Below are 20128 nucleotides of genomic sequence, written 5' to 3'. Positions count from 1 at the left end.
TCGCGCAAGTATCCAACTGCAATTACTGGTTCAAGTACACATGTGTGCATCAGCACACACTTGAATGTGTATTTGTTGATGTTTGTGTGCATCCAGGTGTTACTTTGTGTAAGTCTATGAGTGTGTGCACACTAATTTCTGCTTGTGTGCGAGTGTTAGGCTGCAGCATCTCTCCAATTGTTGGTGTGTTAGAGGGCCAGCTCTTTGATCTGGGGGCTGTGCCGGGCCTCAGCACTCGCTACGCAGGGTGGTCTCCCATCATGCTCGGCTGATCAAAGACGCAGCCTCACTATTGGCTGCCTGGCAGGCCCTCCCATCAGCCTCGATGCTACACGCCTCTGACAACTTCATTAGCCCGACTCGACCCTCCAAGCCTACTCTTCTACTCCGATCTGCCAGCAACTAGAAGCTAGCGCTGGTACTGCTGGCACAGAACCAGGAGGAGTGGAGGGAAGTATTTTATACATATATCAAGTAGTATGGTAAGAAGAAAGGCAATACAATGACAAAAACATTTGGTTGAATGTAATGGTTAATTAGCTGATGGCATGTTTTCTTTGCCAGATCTCTGTTTTCCTCATTGTTAAAGAAATCAAAAAAACGAATTAAAAAATTGGGTAAAAATTCACAAAGGTTCACAGTTTTTATGTATATTCCGTGTGACTAAATTCTGCATTCACTGAGGTATACTGTCTCATTAATCTCACAGCGTTCCGCTGTAATCCCTCATTCTCTCCACCGGACCCTGAGGATGGGTTTAAGGGCCACTTCAGGTGTATGTGTGTCGGGGGGACACTGTGGTAATGTTCTTTACATTGTTGTATATGTTGTAGATGAACTTACAAAGAACACTAAAGAATATTGAATTGTATGAAAGAAAATTGCTGTCATTTTAGAGGGACTAAGATTTGTTTGATGTTTCACATGTGACTATAAAGTAAATACACAAATAACATCTATTACCAGTCTGAATCAATGGCTGACACACTGAAGCCACACTTTTTTTTTGAAATATCAAAATGAGAGCTCATCACTGATGCTTCAGTTTGTCACAACACAAACAGATTGGCAGTCCATATCATCAATATCTTTGAATCATTTACAGGCGTAGCTGACACATCTAGGACAAAGCATTTATAACATCCCATTTTAAATGACATGAGTCATAAATCTGATCCCATTAAAAAAAGATTTGGTTGTCTGGTATTTCTGAAAATGTCTCTACTGCTGAGTATGTAAACTCTTCAGTTTCCCGGCCACTCAAATTTGTTTTCCTGTGATAAACAGATATTATGGTGAAATCAACTATCTCCGTTCTCAGGACACCCGGTTTAGTGCATCTGGCCAGCTCTTTGGACTGATTTGATTTTCAGGCTGCGAACAAGACCGGCACTTGTAATACTGGGGTTTGGTAGCCGGTAGAGCAGGTAATCCAGGTTTACCATGGTTGTAGCTCAGTGGTAGATAGGTGAACTATTGAACCCTGTCCCTGCAGCTGAAGCTTGGTAGTGTAGCAGGCTAATTAGCCAGTCGCAGGGATGAGGAAAAAAGAGATATCTCTCTCTTCCTCCCCTGCTCCAATTCTACTTCTTTTCATCTCTCATTCATGAGCCCTTGGTGGTGCCCTTGGCATTGGGTATGTAAACTATCAATTCATACCATCGCACACAGACTCAGGGCTGGCATTATAAAACCATAGCACATGTTGCATAATGAGCACACAGCTTAATGACGTTGTTTCAGAGGTGATGCTGTGTGGAAAAGAAAAATCTATGATTATTTCACAATCCTGATTTTTTTTAATGTGAATTTAAATGTAGTTTTTAGGATTTGTTATTTGAACGATATCCTTTAGATACTATGATGTATCGAATACATTGACCGTATAAAACATCGACGTAGTCTTCGTGACGTCACCCATAAGTTTCTGAAGAGCCAAAATAAAGCGACAAAGACGGCGGCCTTTGGAGCCTTTTTGAGTAAACAAACGTGTGTCAAGTAGAAGAACTATTGAGCCCTTTTAAACCTAAAAAAGAGAAAACATACGGGATCGATCTCATACCATGGTATTTAGTGAGCTATTATAACTATTATATCTCTTAAAAACAGGAGGGAGCCAGATTGACTTGTGCCAGGCTGTAAACATGTTTCTTTCTGCTGTAAAGTTGGGCATTTTAACATGGAGGTCCTTGAAGATGCCTCAAGTTGTCATTCCATGAACTGCAGTTTTTGTCACTTCAGTGTTGGCTTTTTCAGAACACGCTGGTTTAACCAACACCACGCTCCAGCATGCTCCAATCCAGCTCAAATAAACAGCACCATGTCCTGTCTTCTCTCTTTTTCTTTACTTCTGATTGACAGGAAAGCATCATTTCACCAAGAATCCCCAAACAAGTATCTTTGGATTCTGGACTGTTGGCCTGACAAACTTTTTTTCTTTTTAAATGTTCAGCTATTTAATAGACAAAACTATGAGGACAATTCATTTAAAATAATTATTGGTAGCCCTAAAATCAAGACTTGGTCAGACAAAATAAGGAATCTGAATACTAACTTGGGCTCCGACACATTGTGACGTTTTGTTTTCGCAATTTTCTTAAACTTCACAGACTAAACAATTAATTGAAAATAATAACTGGCAGCCCGACAATTAAACACTGGTTATCGTTATCTGTGCATTTGAAATAATTGTATTTCACCCACAGTCTCTCATTCAATTAATCAAGGACACAGAAGTGAAAATATCCAGGAAACATACGGAGAGAATATGTGAGAAAAGATGGTTGGGCTGGATGGCTGAGAGAGAAAGTCAATCCCACCTCCTGCTGAGGGAGAGAAGAGTGCTGGCTGCCGACAGGCACACCACCTGACTACCACACAGCTACTGATTTGAAACGACAAGTCAAGAGAAGTCAGGAGTAAATAAGAGAGAGATATAGAGAGTAAAAAAAAAGAGAGAACAAGAGAAAGAGAGAGGTAATAGATTTGAGAGTGTTTTCGGGGAGTAAACAGATGGAGTAAACACAGCACGGGGGAAACCAGGGGACTCCCACCGAACCCGCTCAATGTGTCACTGACACTGCAGAGCAGAATCAACAAAGTGCTCTGAGGGCAACATGCACACATACATACGCACACACCCACACAATCACACGCAGTTCACCAATTGGCAGGATGCTGGGACCCAGAGCTCCTATCCAGAGCAGTGACAGGCACATGGAGAACAAGCTGGCTGACAGCCCATGACAAGTCCTCAGCTAGTGGAAAAGGAGAAAGGCATCTCCGACTCTACTTTCTAACAATGGCTTTAACAAGTGGTCTGAATATGTGTGGGTGAAAATACAGTAACGCTGATATTTTCAAGATGTTTATTGTGAAATATATACGCTCTGTATTGAGGCATAGCTATAATTTGCCCCCTCTCGTCTCCTGATTGCGATCTAAACCTCATTCTAGTACCCATCTGTATTGCTTCTCTCTCCAATTTCATCCGTGCCCCCAGACCTGCTTGCACGCCCAAACTGTGCTGCTGCGTGCCAGCGTACCAACAGGCCTGTAGGCCTGTCCAAGAGAGAGAGAGAGATCGAGAGGAAGAGAGAAAGAGGAAAGGTAGCCAATTAAGATTGGGTAATTGGAGAGTGTGTGTGTGTGTGTGTGTGTTCGTGCACACTAGTATGGCTGAATGCCTGACTTCAAGCAGCTGTAAATGCACTTGCTCTAGTGTGTGCATGTGTGCATGTGTGTATGCGTGCGGTGCCACAGGCTGCGCACACAGCCAAACTTAATTTAGCAGGCCCAGGTTTTTAACACAGGCCTGAAGCCAGCCAGCAAGCTATAGCTGGACCGGAGAGCCAGACGTTAACAGGCCCATTGCTCTCCTAAACCCCCTGAGATCTTGGTCCCGCCCTGAGGTGTGAGAGAACTCATTTAGTCATTGACGACCATCACTGATCACATCCTTGTGGTCATATCTTTCCATCAGGCACTTCATTACAATAAAGCTTTATGCAGCAGAAACTCTCGCCAGCAGACTTTCAAGACCTTGACAGTTGACAATGCTAAAAGAGGTACAGGGACCATTCAGCTGTCATTGACAAAACTTCTGACATGGTTCGTGATTGTTTGCGAAACTGACATTTTGGAAGACTGCTACCACTTGCATTGCTGTATACAGTCTGACAGACTCTGCTTTTAAGCCATGAACAACAACAGAGGACAACAAAGGTGGAAACATCCGACATATTTCTGTTTTCTCCATGTCCCCTGGAAGGGGAGCTGAAAAGACATGCTACTTTTGTGCATATATGAGTGTCTGCAGTACCCATGTGGAATGTATATGTGGTGCATGTGTGGTATCGGGGCTGAGAAGGATGTGGCAACATGGAGTTTTTGTAGTGCAGTGGGGCATGCCCTTGACGTTGTTGGCACTGATAAAAACACAGGCGCAGCAACAGTCTGAACACAAGCACACACCTTGATCATTGGTGTGTATGGGAATTCACGCCTGGGGACTTAACACAACAAAACAGTGTTGGATTGTGTCTGAGCCTCCAAACAAACAAACAAGTGCCAAACTAGCTAAGCAAACAGCAACCCGAATTTTCCCTTGTTTAGCTATGGAATTAATAAATATTGCATCAATGAAAAGTAGATCAATTACAAATGACGGTGGGTAGATGTAGCCTGAAGCTAAAAACTGCAGAGTGACAATCAAACTAAGCATAGCATGAGGCACGTGTGCTTGTGCACGTATGGAGGAGTGTGTGTGTGTGTGAATGCATGTGCACACTTCACACTGCCTCTCTGTGTGTCGTCTTATTCTACGAGGTAATAGGCAGTCAGCTTCACAGCCAGAGCATGACCTAGAAAGTGAAACCACACGGCAAGGGACTAAATGTGTCACATGGGCTCAATCATTTTCTCTCTCTCTGAAGACAGAGAGACAGAGAGAGAGAGAGAGAGGGAGAGAGAGAGAGAGAGAGAGACAGACAGAGAGAGACAGAGACAGAGACAGAGCATCTACCAACCCGCTGCACTCAGAAGCTAATTAAGTCATTTGAAATAGCCACAGAGGGTACCTGTATGCAATCTAGCCACGGCAAAGGGTTGATGAGGCTCTGCAAGGCCCCAGGCTAACTTCAAAAAGAAGGCAAAGGAATGGAATGGAAGACAAGAGGAGAAAGAAGGAAGAGGGAAAAAAAAGTGGAGTGGATTTTTTAATTGAAGCCCAACTTGAACGTGTGTGTGTCTGTGTCTCTGTGTTGTGCAGCAGGGAGAATAAAAAGGTGAGCATGCCCACAGCTGCGCATGGCCGCTCACACTGGCTCTCAATGGGCAGCAGGTGGGAAGATGCAGGCATGGAGGGATGGAAGGGTGCAGAAGAAAGGCTCCAGATAATAACTGAGAGTTCACTGAGCAGCCATGTCATAAGGTGTGTGTGTGTGTATCCATAAACTCCCTATGCCACACACACACACACACACACACACACACACACACACACCTGTGTGTACTTGCTCTGTCCCTTCTTAGACACGTGCTGAACGTAAAAGGGAAACTTTCTGATCACCAGTGTACACACACTGAATTAAAATGTACAGACGACAGCGGCGGATGGTTACATACAGACAGAAAAGGGATTCAACTGAGAAGCGCAGTCAGATGAGGAAATAAAGATAGAGAACTATAATTCCAATCCAAAAGATTTCCAAACCACAAACGCTGAAGGAAATCTACAGCTGTGCTTGATCAGAACACACACATCAGAGGGTTCTGTGCCCTAACATGCAAGCCCGGCGACACCAGCGACTGAACTGGGTCACACACACACACACACACACACACACAGTATAGGCTGCGGCATTGGCAGCATGGTGATCACAGGAGAGGGCAGACAGGGGGCTGGATGTAGAGTGATTGGACTATTCTGGGTCAGCTCTCCTGACAATGCAACACTGTCTCCTTATGTGGTGGAGGAAAGGATAAAGGCTGTTTGGCCTGACATTACAGCTACATGTTCCAAAAGGAATACCTCACACACACACACACACACACACACACATTACAATTGCAGTCAGAGCCAAAAACATATCCTAAAGCACATACACACTTGAAAGCATGTTCTAACTAAGTATACATGTGCACACACATCTGTGGCAAGGAGGTTTAGGGCAGGTTCAAGACCCCATCAATTTGATACACCTCTCTCTCTCTCTTTTTCTATCCCGCTCTAATAAAGCTGTATGCAGCAGATCTCCTCTGCAGCCTATAGAGAGAGATCAGCCTGTGGACTTCAAAGGGGTTGCAACTAGGTCACCACAAGACACTGCAGTCAGCGAGAGCACAGTCTCTGGTCTGAGACATCTCATTTCTCTCCCTTTCCCTTCTCTCTCTCCTTCCCCATCCCTCTCACTCCGCCAACCTCTCTCTCTCTCTCTTTCCCTCTCTACACAATGATATCAGTAAAATTAAAATGGATTATGGAGCTTTTCTCTCTTGTCATCCCCTGGGGTTGTAAAGCACCATGTCATGTTACTGTTACTTCTTTATCACTGTCCATCGAAGCTGGTGCTCAGCAGTTTAAGCAATGTTTAATTTAGACAGAGCGAGAGAAATGGAGAGAGAGACAGAGATACCAAGAAGGAGAATGCAGTAACAGCCCAATCCTCCATGGTCACACACTGCCATCCTGATCTGTCAAAGGCCAAAGAGACAGTGATTCCAAAGGCTACTGCACTTTGGATAAAACCGCCACAGAGTCAGTTTGAGAGGTGAATAGGAAACAGGAACCGTAGAAAGAGAAGAGAGAAAGGAGAGAGGAAGAGAAACTCACAAGGTTGAGTTTGTACAAGGTCAGAATGAACAGAGAGATGCGGGGAACAAAACTCCAGAAAACCGCCACAAACATGTTACGATGGCTACAGAGGGGGTGAGGGGGAGGCAGGAAGACAGGGGAGGTACACTTTCATCAGGTAAGTGAAGGACATAATATACAGTAGCTACACACACACACACACACACACACACACACACACACACACACACACACACACACTTACTACATCCTGATTTCTGGTGATGGGAAACCACATATGAAAACATATTTGAGAATGATAAAAGGGCTTTCATTTATAGGCAGATGGGAGTTTGTGAAACTGTGGTTGCATTTTTGTATTTGTGCGTGCAGATGTATTCAGTGTACGCTTTTTGGACACCCATCTGTGTGGCTTCTGGAAGTGGTGTTTATGTTTGCTCTCCCTTAATGCCAACGCTACATATCCCTTTGCATTGCATTAATCTTGACTGAAGGGCAGAATTTGCCACATTTGCAATGGAGTAAACTGAAGCAGGATTTCTCACGGTGTGAGCAAAGACCAAATTGGGAGCAGCACACGGCTATCCTGGAGCAGCTGGCCGTTATCTCACACACTTTGGTCGTATACAGCACTGAAGTTATAGTAAATCTTGATTTCGGTAAGTCTGCCATTGACAGATTTATTTACACGGTGCCAGCACAGGAAAAGTTTCAAGTTTTCAATGTCCAAGCAAACTTCTGTTTTATTATCCTTGCAAAGTATGAGTTCACAGAGAACATCTTTTATCAATCTCTGTGAAAAGCTGAAAGATGATGCTTGGATTTTCTGGCTGCCATACAAGATAATGTCCAAAATTATAATTCTGATTATTTTGAGCAATATTGAGATTGTAATCATTTATCAGATTAGGGCTACAATTAACGATTACTTCCATCGTCGATTAATCTGCCCATTATTTTCAAAATGAATCAATTAATCATTTGGTGCATGAAATAAAATCAGTTCAATATGATATAAAACAGAGAAAAGCAGGAAATGTCCTTAACCGAGAGGCTTAAAACAGCATTTTCTGCCATTTTTGCATGAAAAATCTATTAATAGATCAAAGAAGTTGGATTTCTTTCTATCGATTGACTACGGGATTAGTCGACTACTAGTTGCAGCTCTAATCACTATTATTCCTTGATTGAAAAATAATGTTTTTGCTGCATGACAGCTCCCCTTTAAGTAAAGTAAAACATCTCCATCGCCCCCTGATGGTAGGCTGTTAGTTTATGAAAGCGCTAGATTTGATATGCAGCAGAGTCCATGTCAGCGGAGCACGCATTTTAAAACGTCAATATTTCTGTTGATCACGTTCATTTAATTGTGGGAAGACAAAATCGTTGAATATTTGATTGTGCGGCCCAACATACAAGGTGCCACCTGCTCATCAGACTATAATCTAATCATTCACACACACAAGCTCACACACACACACACACACACACAATTCTGGGGTTCAGTATCTTGCCGAAGGACACTAAGACATACGAACTGGAGGAGCCGGGGATCAAACCACCGATCTTCCGATTAGTTGATGACCCACTCTATCTCACCCACAGCCAGTGAGTCAACACCTCAGTTATGCACACACTGAGATGCAATTGCTGTTTGTATGCAGAACACTACACTGTACGAGTATGTTGCTTATGTTTTGTGTGAGGACTTGATGCATCAAATAATGGGTCAAAGTCCTGCTTGGTCAATAACAATGATAGAATATTAGCAACCAAAGTTAGACTTTGAAAGAGTTAATCTACTGCTTACGTATGCGTATATTCCGGTCTGTTTTACAGGCCCTTCTCTCACTTTAGGGACCACTGCAGATGCTGCCTCACACTTGACTCATACAGTAAGCTGATGAAGAGCAGCATGGCAGGGCCTTCCCGGAGACAAGCGGCACTGTCCTCTCATGGCATCCCAAACAGATCCCTTTGTTCTTACTCCTGCATTTGCTTCATGGCAAGTGTATTTGTGTGTACAGTATGTGGGTATGAGTGACTGTGTCGCTGTGTTTCTGGGTCTGCGCCGTGGCGTACTGTGTTTCTGAGCTCAGGTTGACATTCGTTTGACTGACATCGGGGGCGACAGCAGCACAGTGGCATATGGTAACCGCCTGCTAACCGCTAAAACTTGACATCAGCGCAAACAAGTCAGCCAAGCGTGGCATAGTGTGCTCCTAAGAGGGTTAAGGGATAGGCTGTCAGCATACAGCGGGATAATAACACCTATCACGAGCGCCACAATACCAGATAAAGGGGAGGAGAGTCACACCAAATACACAGGTTGGTGTTGACTCGGATGAAACTGATGACAAGTTTCACAAAAAAAGTAATGTATACACTAGAACCGATCTAAACATGTGTTGTATAGTTGTTGGTGAAGAAGTTCAGATCCTGATCTCAGCGTTTTGTAGCATTAACTCATTAACATGAATCACACATCTCGTGGGTTTACATCGGTAACTTTATTTTAAGTCCCCCTATTTAGCATTTACAAGCAGTACATAAATATCGAATAAAAATGGTTTATGAAACACCATGATGTAGTAAGCAGCAGATATAAATGTTTATTTATGTATTTGTCAACATCTAGAACCCCCATAAGTGGAGGTTGCTATATTAACTGTTAATTCAAGCCAATAAAGTAAACACAACTGTAATTATATCAAACGTGTCTTCATGGGAGAAGTCATATTTGTTGACAAATACTCTACACCTTCAACATGTCTTTGCTTATACACATGGATGGCAGACACATACACACAGTTATCTACTGACCCACTGTGCTGTAGAAGACAAAAGAGCTGCAGAACGAATCTGATCACAGGTGCCATCTGTCCTCATTGTCTGTCTCTCTTGCTTTCGCTCTGACACAAAAGCACACATATCTTGAAACACTGAGACACCGCCATGATCTGATGTACTGAAATGTACATTTCCCATCCACAGAGAATGCAGGACAATATCAGTCTCAAATGATAGATAAGCCTATAAATACAGATTCCATCTTCGATGTCTGGTCACATACAGAGACAGGAATAACACAAAAGCAGACAGCTATAAAACCGCAGCCTCAAATAAATGTATGGCCTCTCACTTAATTACAAATAATTCAGTGAGCCAAATCATTGAAAAGCTGGTTTACATGGCTGAATAGCATCATGTTGTTACCATAAAACAAAAACAAATATCAGCCTCCAAAACTTACTTCAAATGTCGACGGAAAACCAGAACAGCCCTCCAGCATTTATTTTCATTTCTAACCACAGAGTCGGCACAAAAACTATTAGCTGAAAGATTTGTTGTTGTTTGCCTCTAACCCTCGTGTACCCCTAGAACCCTGGTAACCCCTATTTAAGCACAGAGTTTCCTCTCATCGATCAAAGTGTGGTGCACACAGTGCAGGGGCATGACACTGGCACTGGAGAGCTTACAGCAGGGTTCAACTTTGACCCTAAGAGATGCTCAGTGGCTGATTGTGTGTGTGTGTGTGTGGTGTAAATTCACAGTGGGTCACATATCTGCTCACCGCTAGCTCCTCACAAAACTCAATTTCCTCCTGAAACGTCCACAGCTCAGCACTTTTAACCTGCGATGGAGGATACATGTCAAATTTACAAGGATGTGTGTGTGTGTGTGTTTGTGTCTGCATGTAATATCAACTGACTCAAACGCATACGGTACCATCCACCCAACTGCAAGCAAAAAATGTTTACGCCGTCAGTGAGTGCTGCTGCACAGGTTGACGAAATGTGCAAAAGATTGTGGAGGATTTTTCTGTGCGTGTGCGTCGTTTATGTGTGTGTGTGTGTGTGTGGGTGTGTGTGCATTGGCCATAGAGAAGTGTTCCCAGTGAGAGAGTGAAGAGGTATCCACCACATTCTGCCTGGGGCCCACTGGAAGAGAGACTAAACAAGACCTTCCCATTGGGACGCGCACACATAGCCTGCAGCTGCAAATGACCTCCTACCCACCTCTCTCTCTCACACACACACACACACACACACACACACACACACACGCGCGCACACACACACACACACACACACACACACACACACACACACACACACACACACACACACACACACACACACACACACACACACACACACACACACACACACACACACACACACACACACACACACACACAAAGCCTTTTTGATGGTATAATTTGTTAATTTAAAGAGAAAAAAGATTGTCAATTATCACACATGGGCAAAAAAATTTCACTCCCAAATAATGTTTCACAATTAGATCAAAGTCTTCCTTTTTCATTTTCTTTTGTTTTTCATCCTCATCCCCCAAGCAGCATGGTGGCATGAGCAGCCTGGAAACTGACACACCAAACAACTCTCAACAACTTTATCAACCACGCATATACAGTATGTTTGAACGCGTGTGTACATACTGTACGTTCAGAAAGTAAAAGTTTCTCTTTCCCTCGGCGTGTGTACAAAGTACTGTAACAAACCAACTGCCAGATCTGAACTCGTCATGTTCAGTTTTTTAATCTACAGCAGCAGTTCCCAAACTTTTTTGAAACAAAGGCTCCACAGCGACACACAAACACACTCTCTTGCACCCCTTTAAGCTGAGAATGTCAGAGTAAATATCTATTATCTGCATTTATTTTAGGTCTATTCTCCGTGAAAAAGTGGGATACAATGTTGCCAAAAGGGAACCACAAAAATTGGAAACAAATCTTGCCACATCCCTGGACAGTTTTTATGGCACCCCGGGGTTCCGCAGCCGCCACTTTGGGAACAACTGATCTGAAGCGCTTAAAGTCACACGATTCAAATTGGATTACTTTTAGAGGAGGAATCCTCTAATGCAATTTGCATGTGCTATGTGAGTAAATACAGAGGCACTTTACACAAAATAAATGATATCTGCACAGCAACATTGCAAGAGTTAATTTGCTGTACCTCTGAAAGTGTTAAAATAACTTCCTGTGTTTATGGAGGCCAATCAACAGTAATTAACACCACACAATTTGCTGTGTGTTTTCCCTTGAATCTCTGCGCTTACCCCAAATGTAAAATGTCATAATGCATGCTCCCCCTCAAACACTTGAGTGAATTATGTATCTGGCAGATTTGCAATGGATGCAAATTACAGATGCCACTGGTAATTATGATGATGACAGGACCTCCCAAAAGAAAATCCATTTTAAATAGGGCTTAATACTGAATGCGAAGAACATGTCCTACACCCATGACATATAGAAACAATGATAATAACCATGTGCTGTGACCTTTTACAGACAGTGTGTTTAGAAAATACCTCAAACCCATTGTAAACTGTCGTTCTCATTCATCAGTGTCTTGTGAAACAATAGCCTGTGTGTTTTCCAAAAGGAAGCCTGAGGATGAACATATCTTCTTCATATCGTTCTCTGACTGACAAATAAAGGCTCCCTGCCAAGAGAAACTCAATGAGACCACAATCAATATACTGCTACAAGGTGTGTGCACACACACATATACACACACACACACACACACACACACTACACAGACAGGGGATGATGTATGATTACCCGGAGCACATAACAATCAGCTGCATGCTCATACAGTATGCACACACTCATGTACTGCATGTACACACACACACACACACACGCACACACACGGAGCCATGCACACTGAAAGACACTTAACATGCAAATGTATTTCTACAACAGGGACAGCACTCCATTGTTCATCTGGACGAAGGGGGGCAGATATATAGATAAATAGCTCTCTAGATATCTAGCTTGGACCTCAATTGATGGGATTTCACATACGGCAGCAGCAGTGCTGTTAGGACAGGGAATACCACCACAAAATAATGTTTTTTCTCCCTCTGATCAATTTTTAATTTGGCCCGTGCAGCCGAGCCCTTGGCAGGCCTGGCCCCGGTAATTATGGCGGGTTATTGACAGCTACCTTCCCGCGGGACGCTATTTAAAAGAGGTTTAACCCCAGAGCAAGTCCAGGCCCCACACCCGCCTTTGAAGGTGTCAAGTGCATTGATCTGAGCTGCGGGATGTGCTGGGACCTTCCCACCTGGAGGTGTATGTATGCCTGTGTGTGTGTGTGTGTGTGTGTGTGTGTGTTTGTGTATTGCTTGCAGGGCTGCTATTACAAGGCCATGGCAAGAGGGCGCATCTTTTGACCTCTGCACAAACACACACACACACACACACACACACACACACACACACACACACACACACACACACACACACACACACACACACACACACATACAGAAACTGTCCTCTGGCTAAAACTGGCTGGCTGGAAAGAATGATATCTTGTCTAGCCTCTGTAGCCACCTGATGCCCCAAGATAGGCTGTACACGCACTGTATGTACAATGTTGTAGCTGGGCTGCACACTCACACACATACAAACAGGTGAACTCACAGCTCGGGGGGGAATTAGAGGAACTAATGAGAAAGGAAGAGGAGGACAAATGGTGATTGGAGAGACAGAGAGAGAGATATATCCTCACAGCATGCAGGACCGTGACACAACACAGGCAGATGCCAGAGTGTGCAGCTGATGTTGAAGAGGACATCATCAAGCTAAAAAGGAAAAGGGTGGGCAGCATGTTAGAAATTAAAAGAGGATTTCTGTGTTTAAGTTTGTCTGCTTTGCTGCCCCCTTTCAGCCTCCCATTGAAATTCTGGGCAGACACAAACCCCTAGGCTTTTGACACACTTTTGAAAACACCACACCCCCTCTTCCTTTCCAGTGGGTCTCCAGTGTCGAGCCTGACTCACTATCGAGAGAGAGGAAGAGAAAGATTGAGAGATTGAGAGAGAGAGAGAGAGAGAGAGAGAGAGAGAGAGAAAGGGAGGAAGAGAAAGAGAGAGAGAAAGAGAGAGAGAGAGAGAGAGAGAGAGAGAGAGAGAGAAGGGGGTAAGCAGGAGGGGGCATTCCAGGGATTATAGATCCGTTTTTGTATTAGCAACTTCTAAATTGAATTAAGTAGTTCTCGCAGACAGTTTATAGTTGTGTTTTGTGTGTGGTTGTGTGTATACATATATGCAGTTAACACTTCGGAGAGTTGTCAAGGTTGAGATTGTGGATGAATTCATTCATATTTGAAATATTATTGAATGCACAGAAACAGAGATTAAATAAGAAACAATGAAAACAAAATTAAGACTTTTGACCATCTGAAAAAGAAACGGCACCACCAACTGAACTGCTACAGAAATCTTATAGCTGACAAAGATGACTTGTTCATCGAGAAACATATTGAGATGTTTTACCCCAGACGAAAACAAACGACTTTGGAAGTTTTTCTAAACACACAGTGGGCAATAGCTAACGTCTGCAAAACCGAAAGATGGCGGCTGCTGGTTCAGAAGTGATTCAAAGTAAAAAGACAAAGGTACTGGAACAATTATGGCGTCCTGCTTCTCAACTATGTTGTGTCATGAACAGATAAAGTAGAGGTGAGGCCTCACAACAGAATTTGTAAGTTTTTTAAAATTTGGACACAAACTTACACAAGTTGAAAGTCCTATTATTAACTCCTACAGCTACTATAACTAATCATCCCACCTTTCAATATCCCCTCCTTCCTCAATTCCACTGACTGTAACCTCACTCTATCTCTTTCTCTACCTCTCATCCCTTGCAAACTCTACAGCGCCCACCCTCCACCATCTCAGTCTCAGGATGCAGAGCAGTGACAGGGCCAGAAGGTAATGATACAGCTGCCATGATGCAACAAGCAGGCCTGTCGACTGTCAGGAATTGAAATCATGAAGGAATAAGCTGTCATTAAGAGGCCCTCTCCCAGTAGTGCAGCTGTCAGACGCCTGCCTTCTGCCTACTCTCTCTCTCTCTCGCTCTCTCTCTCTCTCTCGCTCTCTCTCTCTCTCTATACTCCCGTCTCTCCTCTGCCAGTCCCACCCCATTTGCAGTCACTCCCTCGTCCTCATTTCTCTCTTCCGGCTTCAATCCTCACTGTACCCCTCTCCTTCTTTCCACTTCCGTCCACCAATCACACCCCTCTCTGTTTCTGCACCCCCCCCCCATCCTTCATCTCATATTCCTCTTTCCCCCACTCAATGGTTGATGATGGAGCATCCTCCTCTCACCTGTCATTTTAACTCGAGGATACCGGAATAGAACCCCTTCCAAGTGCACACACACATGCACACAAAGACAACATGCAAGACAACGTTCCCCTTAACCCGGCGGCACTGTACACTGTGGCAAATGCCACAAGCATACCCTCTGCCCGATGTGATGCATGTGTGTCTGTGTCTGTATGTTGTCTCGGTGTGCACGTGTCTCTGCGTAGATATTTTCAACTCATCTTTAACATATACATTTTGCCAGCTTATTCATGTGTCATCATCATAGAGCAGCATGACAAAGACTGTGATATCTTTTGACAGGAGCGTGGTGGATATGGGAGGCAGAGTGAGGCGATGGGGCGTAAATGGTGTGTGAGACACAGGCTGCCCCGAGATTCACGATGTGATTATGTGTGTGTGTGTGTGTGCGTGTGTGTGTGTGTGTGTTGTGTAAAGGGCCTGATTAACTATAGCGCAATCAGCTATTTTTCCCATCGGAAGAGAGGAAAGGCTGACTCGAAGTTCCGAGGAATATGGCTAAGAATTTCAGAGAGGTGCTTTGACACTGTGCAAGCCAATACACACCATAGAATTGCAATGCATGCACACACACACACACACACACACACACACACTACATTAGTAGTGAGTCAAACTGTTTTATCCGTGTATGTGTGTGTGCTTGCTCATGTGTTTTGCAAAGCCACAAGCTCCCGCCATATTTGCAGAAGGCACTCCGGTTGACCCTTTGCTGCGCACTTTGAATTTCCATTCAACTTCTCGTGAGTAACTTCACATGAGCTGCACTCGAGGCAACTGATTGTTGGCACGAAACAGTCGTGGAAAATGGAGCCTCATCTAAACATGGTAAAAACGTATGCTCAAAATGCCAACATTTGACCCAACACTGTCAACACTGTTAGCTAAATTTGTAAATCCAAAATGATGTCTAATTGTCTGTATTTGCTGAGTCACAGACCTGTCATTCCTCTGAGCTGTCATTCATTTGGGAATTTTTTGATCAAACATGTTTCATTCCTTGGGTGCTACGTTCCTGTAAATTAAGGTATACAATTTAAAAGTTCACTCAATAATTCACCTTCTTTCTTCGGATTGTAAAGCAGCTGTAACTCTTGAACATTACAATTAAAAAATTACATCCACACAAATGTCATGGTATGGCATAAAAAAACCACAAACAAGCCAGTAATAGTTCATGCGGACAGCATGAATTGACTGTAAACGTGTGTGCCTGTCTTTCCAGTGCACACACAGAGTACAAGGCCCGTGTGTGGTAAATGCCTGGATGATGATTTGTCAGAGTGTAAGAACACGATTTCTTGTTTACCATGATGAATGAGCTGCACTCGCACTACACACACCGTGTTCTCTATGTCTAAGCTGTCACTTTGGCTTTCTGCAGTGCAACCCTGCCTTCTCCAACTGTAATACCAGCTCGGGTAACTGTAATTCAAAGACTCGGGGTAGCCGAATCATCTGTTAGCACACACATGGGCACACACACGCACGCAAGACAAACCTCCCACCCGTTGTTGTAGACAGCAGGAGTGGGCTTTACACAGCAGTGAAAGTCTTTATGGCATTCAGATGGACGAAACGAGGGAACAAGGGGAGAGGGAGAGCAGGATCTCCCTTAAGTCAATTTGAACAGCAGGCCGATGAAATTACACAGGTAGTCGTGGCCAGGCTGACAAATGAGCACAGAGATGGGGATGAAAATAATAAGACCGGCAGAGGCACCCTTTACTAGATGACACACAGATGTATACACACAGATGTGATCATATATGGGAAAAGAAAAAGCAATCTATATTTCACATTATATCTTCCTCTCTCTCTCAGCTCATTCACTCATAAATACACAGGAATACATAGGAATCTCGCATTATGAGAATGCATGAATGTTTTCTTGTACAATGATGATCAGGTTGAAGAGTATGCTTCATTTAACTAACAAGATCAATATAAGCCTCACTTCTGAGTCATTTTGCACCTGTGGATGAATGTCGGCTTGTTATTATTTGCCTGTGTTATTATATGATGCCGTGTGGTTCAGAAATTGCTCAGTATCATATCACTTCTCATACGACCACGGGACAACGTTTCCTCTTCCACTCAACACTTGAGTAAATTGTACACAAAATGAAGTTCAACTGAATTGAGTCGATGCAGTACATCCTAAGTCTGAGCTACGAACCCACACAGCAACAGCAAATAACCCACAATCACATTCAAGCCTCCAGCCAAATACAACACTCTGCTTCTGACTGTGTCACAACTCCTTCCAAAGCCCCAAAATGGCCAAGCCTGCTTTTCAAATAAACATTGTGCCAAAGCAATATCCCATAAGGCTAACCGCTGTGGTGTTGGTGATACACACGACCACACGATGAACACACTGCATGACTTGTTCACTCGGGAGACCCATAAAACGACCGAACGTACCAAAGATGTGTCACAGTATACTCGTTGCAAAGGAAAGAACTAGAAGAGAATGTAAATGTAAAGTATTGAGAACTAGCTCCACGATAACATGTTACATGCAGTGTCCTCGGTGCACCAAGCCTACCCAGTCCAGTGGATTGAACCTCTTTTGTTGTGCCCCCTACCTCTATGGCTCTGGTGATGAAGGGGATTTGTGTCCCTGAGTCCAGGTCCTGGTTGATGATGAGTCTACGGGCCCACTGACCAGCCCGCACCACGCCACTGCCCTGGATCAGCACCAGCAGCTTAGAAGGGTTGGATAAGGCATCTGGGCTCAGGTAGATAAAACTGGTGGCTTCATCTTCTGGAGCATCATCAAGGCTCAGGGAGATGATACTGTTGGCTTCATCTACTCTAGCATCCACCTAAAGGTTCAGGAAAGCACAGGTTATCGTGTCACTAACGGACAACAGAAATATGTATTCTTTCTCAATGATGTTCATTTGTTCTTCTCAACAGGTTTTGATGATGACATTATAGACTTTGGGGACATTTAACTCAAAAACGGCAGCTAAAGGTGATCAAATTGTGATTTCTGCTGCTTCAAAGAATCTTCTGATAATGATTATGAAGTGAAACGCTGGAAATTGTCTCATGCAACACGAGTTTAATGAGAAATGACCTTCTCCTCTGTAGCCTTTGTAATTGTAAAAGCTCATATGCATAAGCACACTAATCATCAATAATCATGATTAAAATTCAGTCTTTATGTGATTAAAACTCAGGCAGAAAGGAATACAGACAAAAAAGAGAGGCTAAGTGAGTCGGTGAGTGTTTGTGTGCGTGCGTGCGCTCCGTCCACATCTCATACGTCTTTGCATCCCTCCCAAGTATGCCTGGAAGAATCTCTAAGGAGACAAACACTGTCCATAAAAGCCATGGGTGGCAGCTGCAAGAACTTAATCCAAGCAGACAAAGAGAGCCGAGTGGGGGAGAAAATCTTACCCTTTATTCTCTTGTGCTCCCTCATTCCCTCTCCCTATACTTGGCTGTGGTTAATCTTCTTAAAATCTGTGGTCACAAGTTCAATGCCACGCAGGTGGACAGACCCACCACTAATACGCGCACACACACGCAGGTGGGTGGGCAGCAGAAAAGCAGAACAGAGCAATTTTCCAGAGGAATAATGAGATAAATAGGCCAAGCAGATAAACCAGTAAAAGTGTATGGAGGCTAATGAAAGGCGCTGAGTCCCTGGCTAGGTGATTTATGGACACTGTTAGCACTGGAGCTAACTCTGCTGTGCTTCTAAACACCAGCGCAGCCTAACACCCCGATAAACGCAGCCTGAAAAATGATCACAACTTTTATAAACAGAGAAGGAGCAGGGATGGAGGGGTGCAGGGGGGCAGAAAGAGACAAACGTGCTTCCAACAACAAATAAAAAGGGATCAAGTGTGTGCTCTGAGCCCGGATGAGCTGGGCAGAGAATAACTCTGTGATGGCAGAGTAGAAAGTCCCCTTCAGCGCGACTGAATGCAAAACAGATTAAGCATCAGCATGCTGCGCCTCTGCGCCTTTGAAATGACACGTCACAATACAGTTCATTTGTTGAGGAGACACTTTTGCACAAAGGATGTGGGCAGAGGAGGGGGTAACAGAAAGAGAGGGAGTAAGAGAGAAAGTGAGTGAGATAGAAAGAGAAAGACAAAGACTGATAGAGAATGGGGAGCGCTGACTCCTCACAATCCCCTTTTCTTTATTTGTATTTTTTTTTAACAGGACACTCAATATCATAATCACACTCTGAAGCCGAAGCATTTACGCCAATTTTCATATTTAATACTCCCTTTAATCTTCAAGGGCATAATTCAAAGAGGAAAATGCCTCTTTTCACTCAGGGTACTTACTGGCAGGATTGCTTTAGTCATGTTGCACTTTTCCTCCAACAGCTCATAAACATACTGAGTGATGATCTGGAGAGAGAAGAAAGACACAGAACACACACACAGTCAGAGATTACATTGATAATACAGTCTAATACAATTAATATTTTTATCCAAATCCATCCAACAAAAGCCAACTAAACTATGTATGTATGTGTGAACAAGGAATAGCAACCACCGTCATGCATGCAAACAGAACAAAAAATACTATTGAAAACCCTTGTTTGCCCTCTGGTATGAGTGTGTGTGTGTGTGTGTGTGTGTGTACATGAGCTACTTGAAAGAGTCTGGATCGTACCGTGTGAGCTGTATGTGTGTGTGTGTGAGAATCACAGTGCAGTTGGAGTGTTGAGGTTGTAAGTGCCAGGAGAGGAAATCTCCTGCACAAGCGAAGGGCTGATGTAAGTTATGTTTATCCCCGCAGCCACAGCACTAAAGAACCTTGTATACCGAATCATTCCAACCCCAGGCCAAGCCTTTCATGGTTCAGTGACATTAACAACTTTCTTCTCCATTTTCCTTATTTCTTCGTTCCTTCTTTTCTCCTCCCTACATCCTGCTCAGCTGAGAACAGAGAAGCACTTTGTGGAACAGAGTTCGATTTTTGATCAGCTGTGAGAGGAAGACAGAGGAGTGGTGATAACAGACGACGGGGCACACTGCCGCTGGCAGTGAGCTGTGTTGGAGCTATTCTCGCTCTGATGATGTTTCACAAACACGTTGACAGACGCAATGACAGGTGGACGGACCATAGGGCGAGCTGAGCAACATGCTTTCCTGTTCTGTG

General features: G+C 43.8%; 1 protein-coding gene across 1 annotated transcript in view; it reads right to left on the bottom strand.

Moving 5' to 3' along the window:
* arb2a (ARB2 cotranscriptional regulator A) overlaps positions 1-20128 on the bottom strand; it is a 148354-nt gene that overhangs the window by 105385 nt on the left and 22841 nt on the right. Inside the window, exons 5-6 of the mRNA XM_079270899.1 lie at positions 19306-19371; positions 17581-17820 (exon numbers count right to left, since the gene is read on the bottom strand). Of these exons, the coding sequence (XP_079127025.1) occupies positions 17581-17820; positions 19306-19371 (306 nt within the window). The remainder of the gene's footprint in view (positions 1-17580; positions 17821-19305; positions 19372-20128) is intronic.

Source organism: Melanostigma gelatinosum, assembly GCF_949748355.1.
Source record: "Melanostigma gelatinosum genome assembly, chromosome: 6".
NCBI classification, from domain to species: domain Eukaryota; kingdom Metazoa; phylum Chordata; class Actinopteri; order Perciformes; family Zoarcidae; genus Melanostigma; species Melanostigma gelatinosum.
This window is presented reverse-complemented; position numbering and strand designations above follow the sequence as displayed.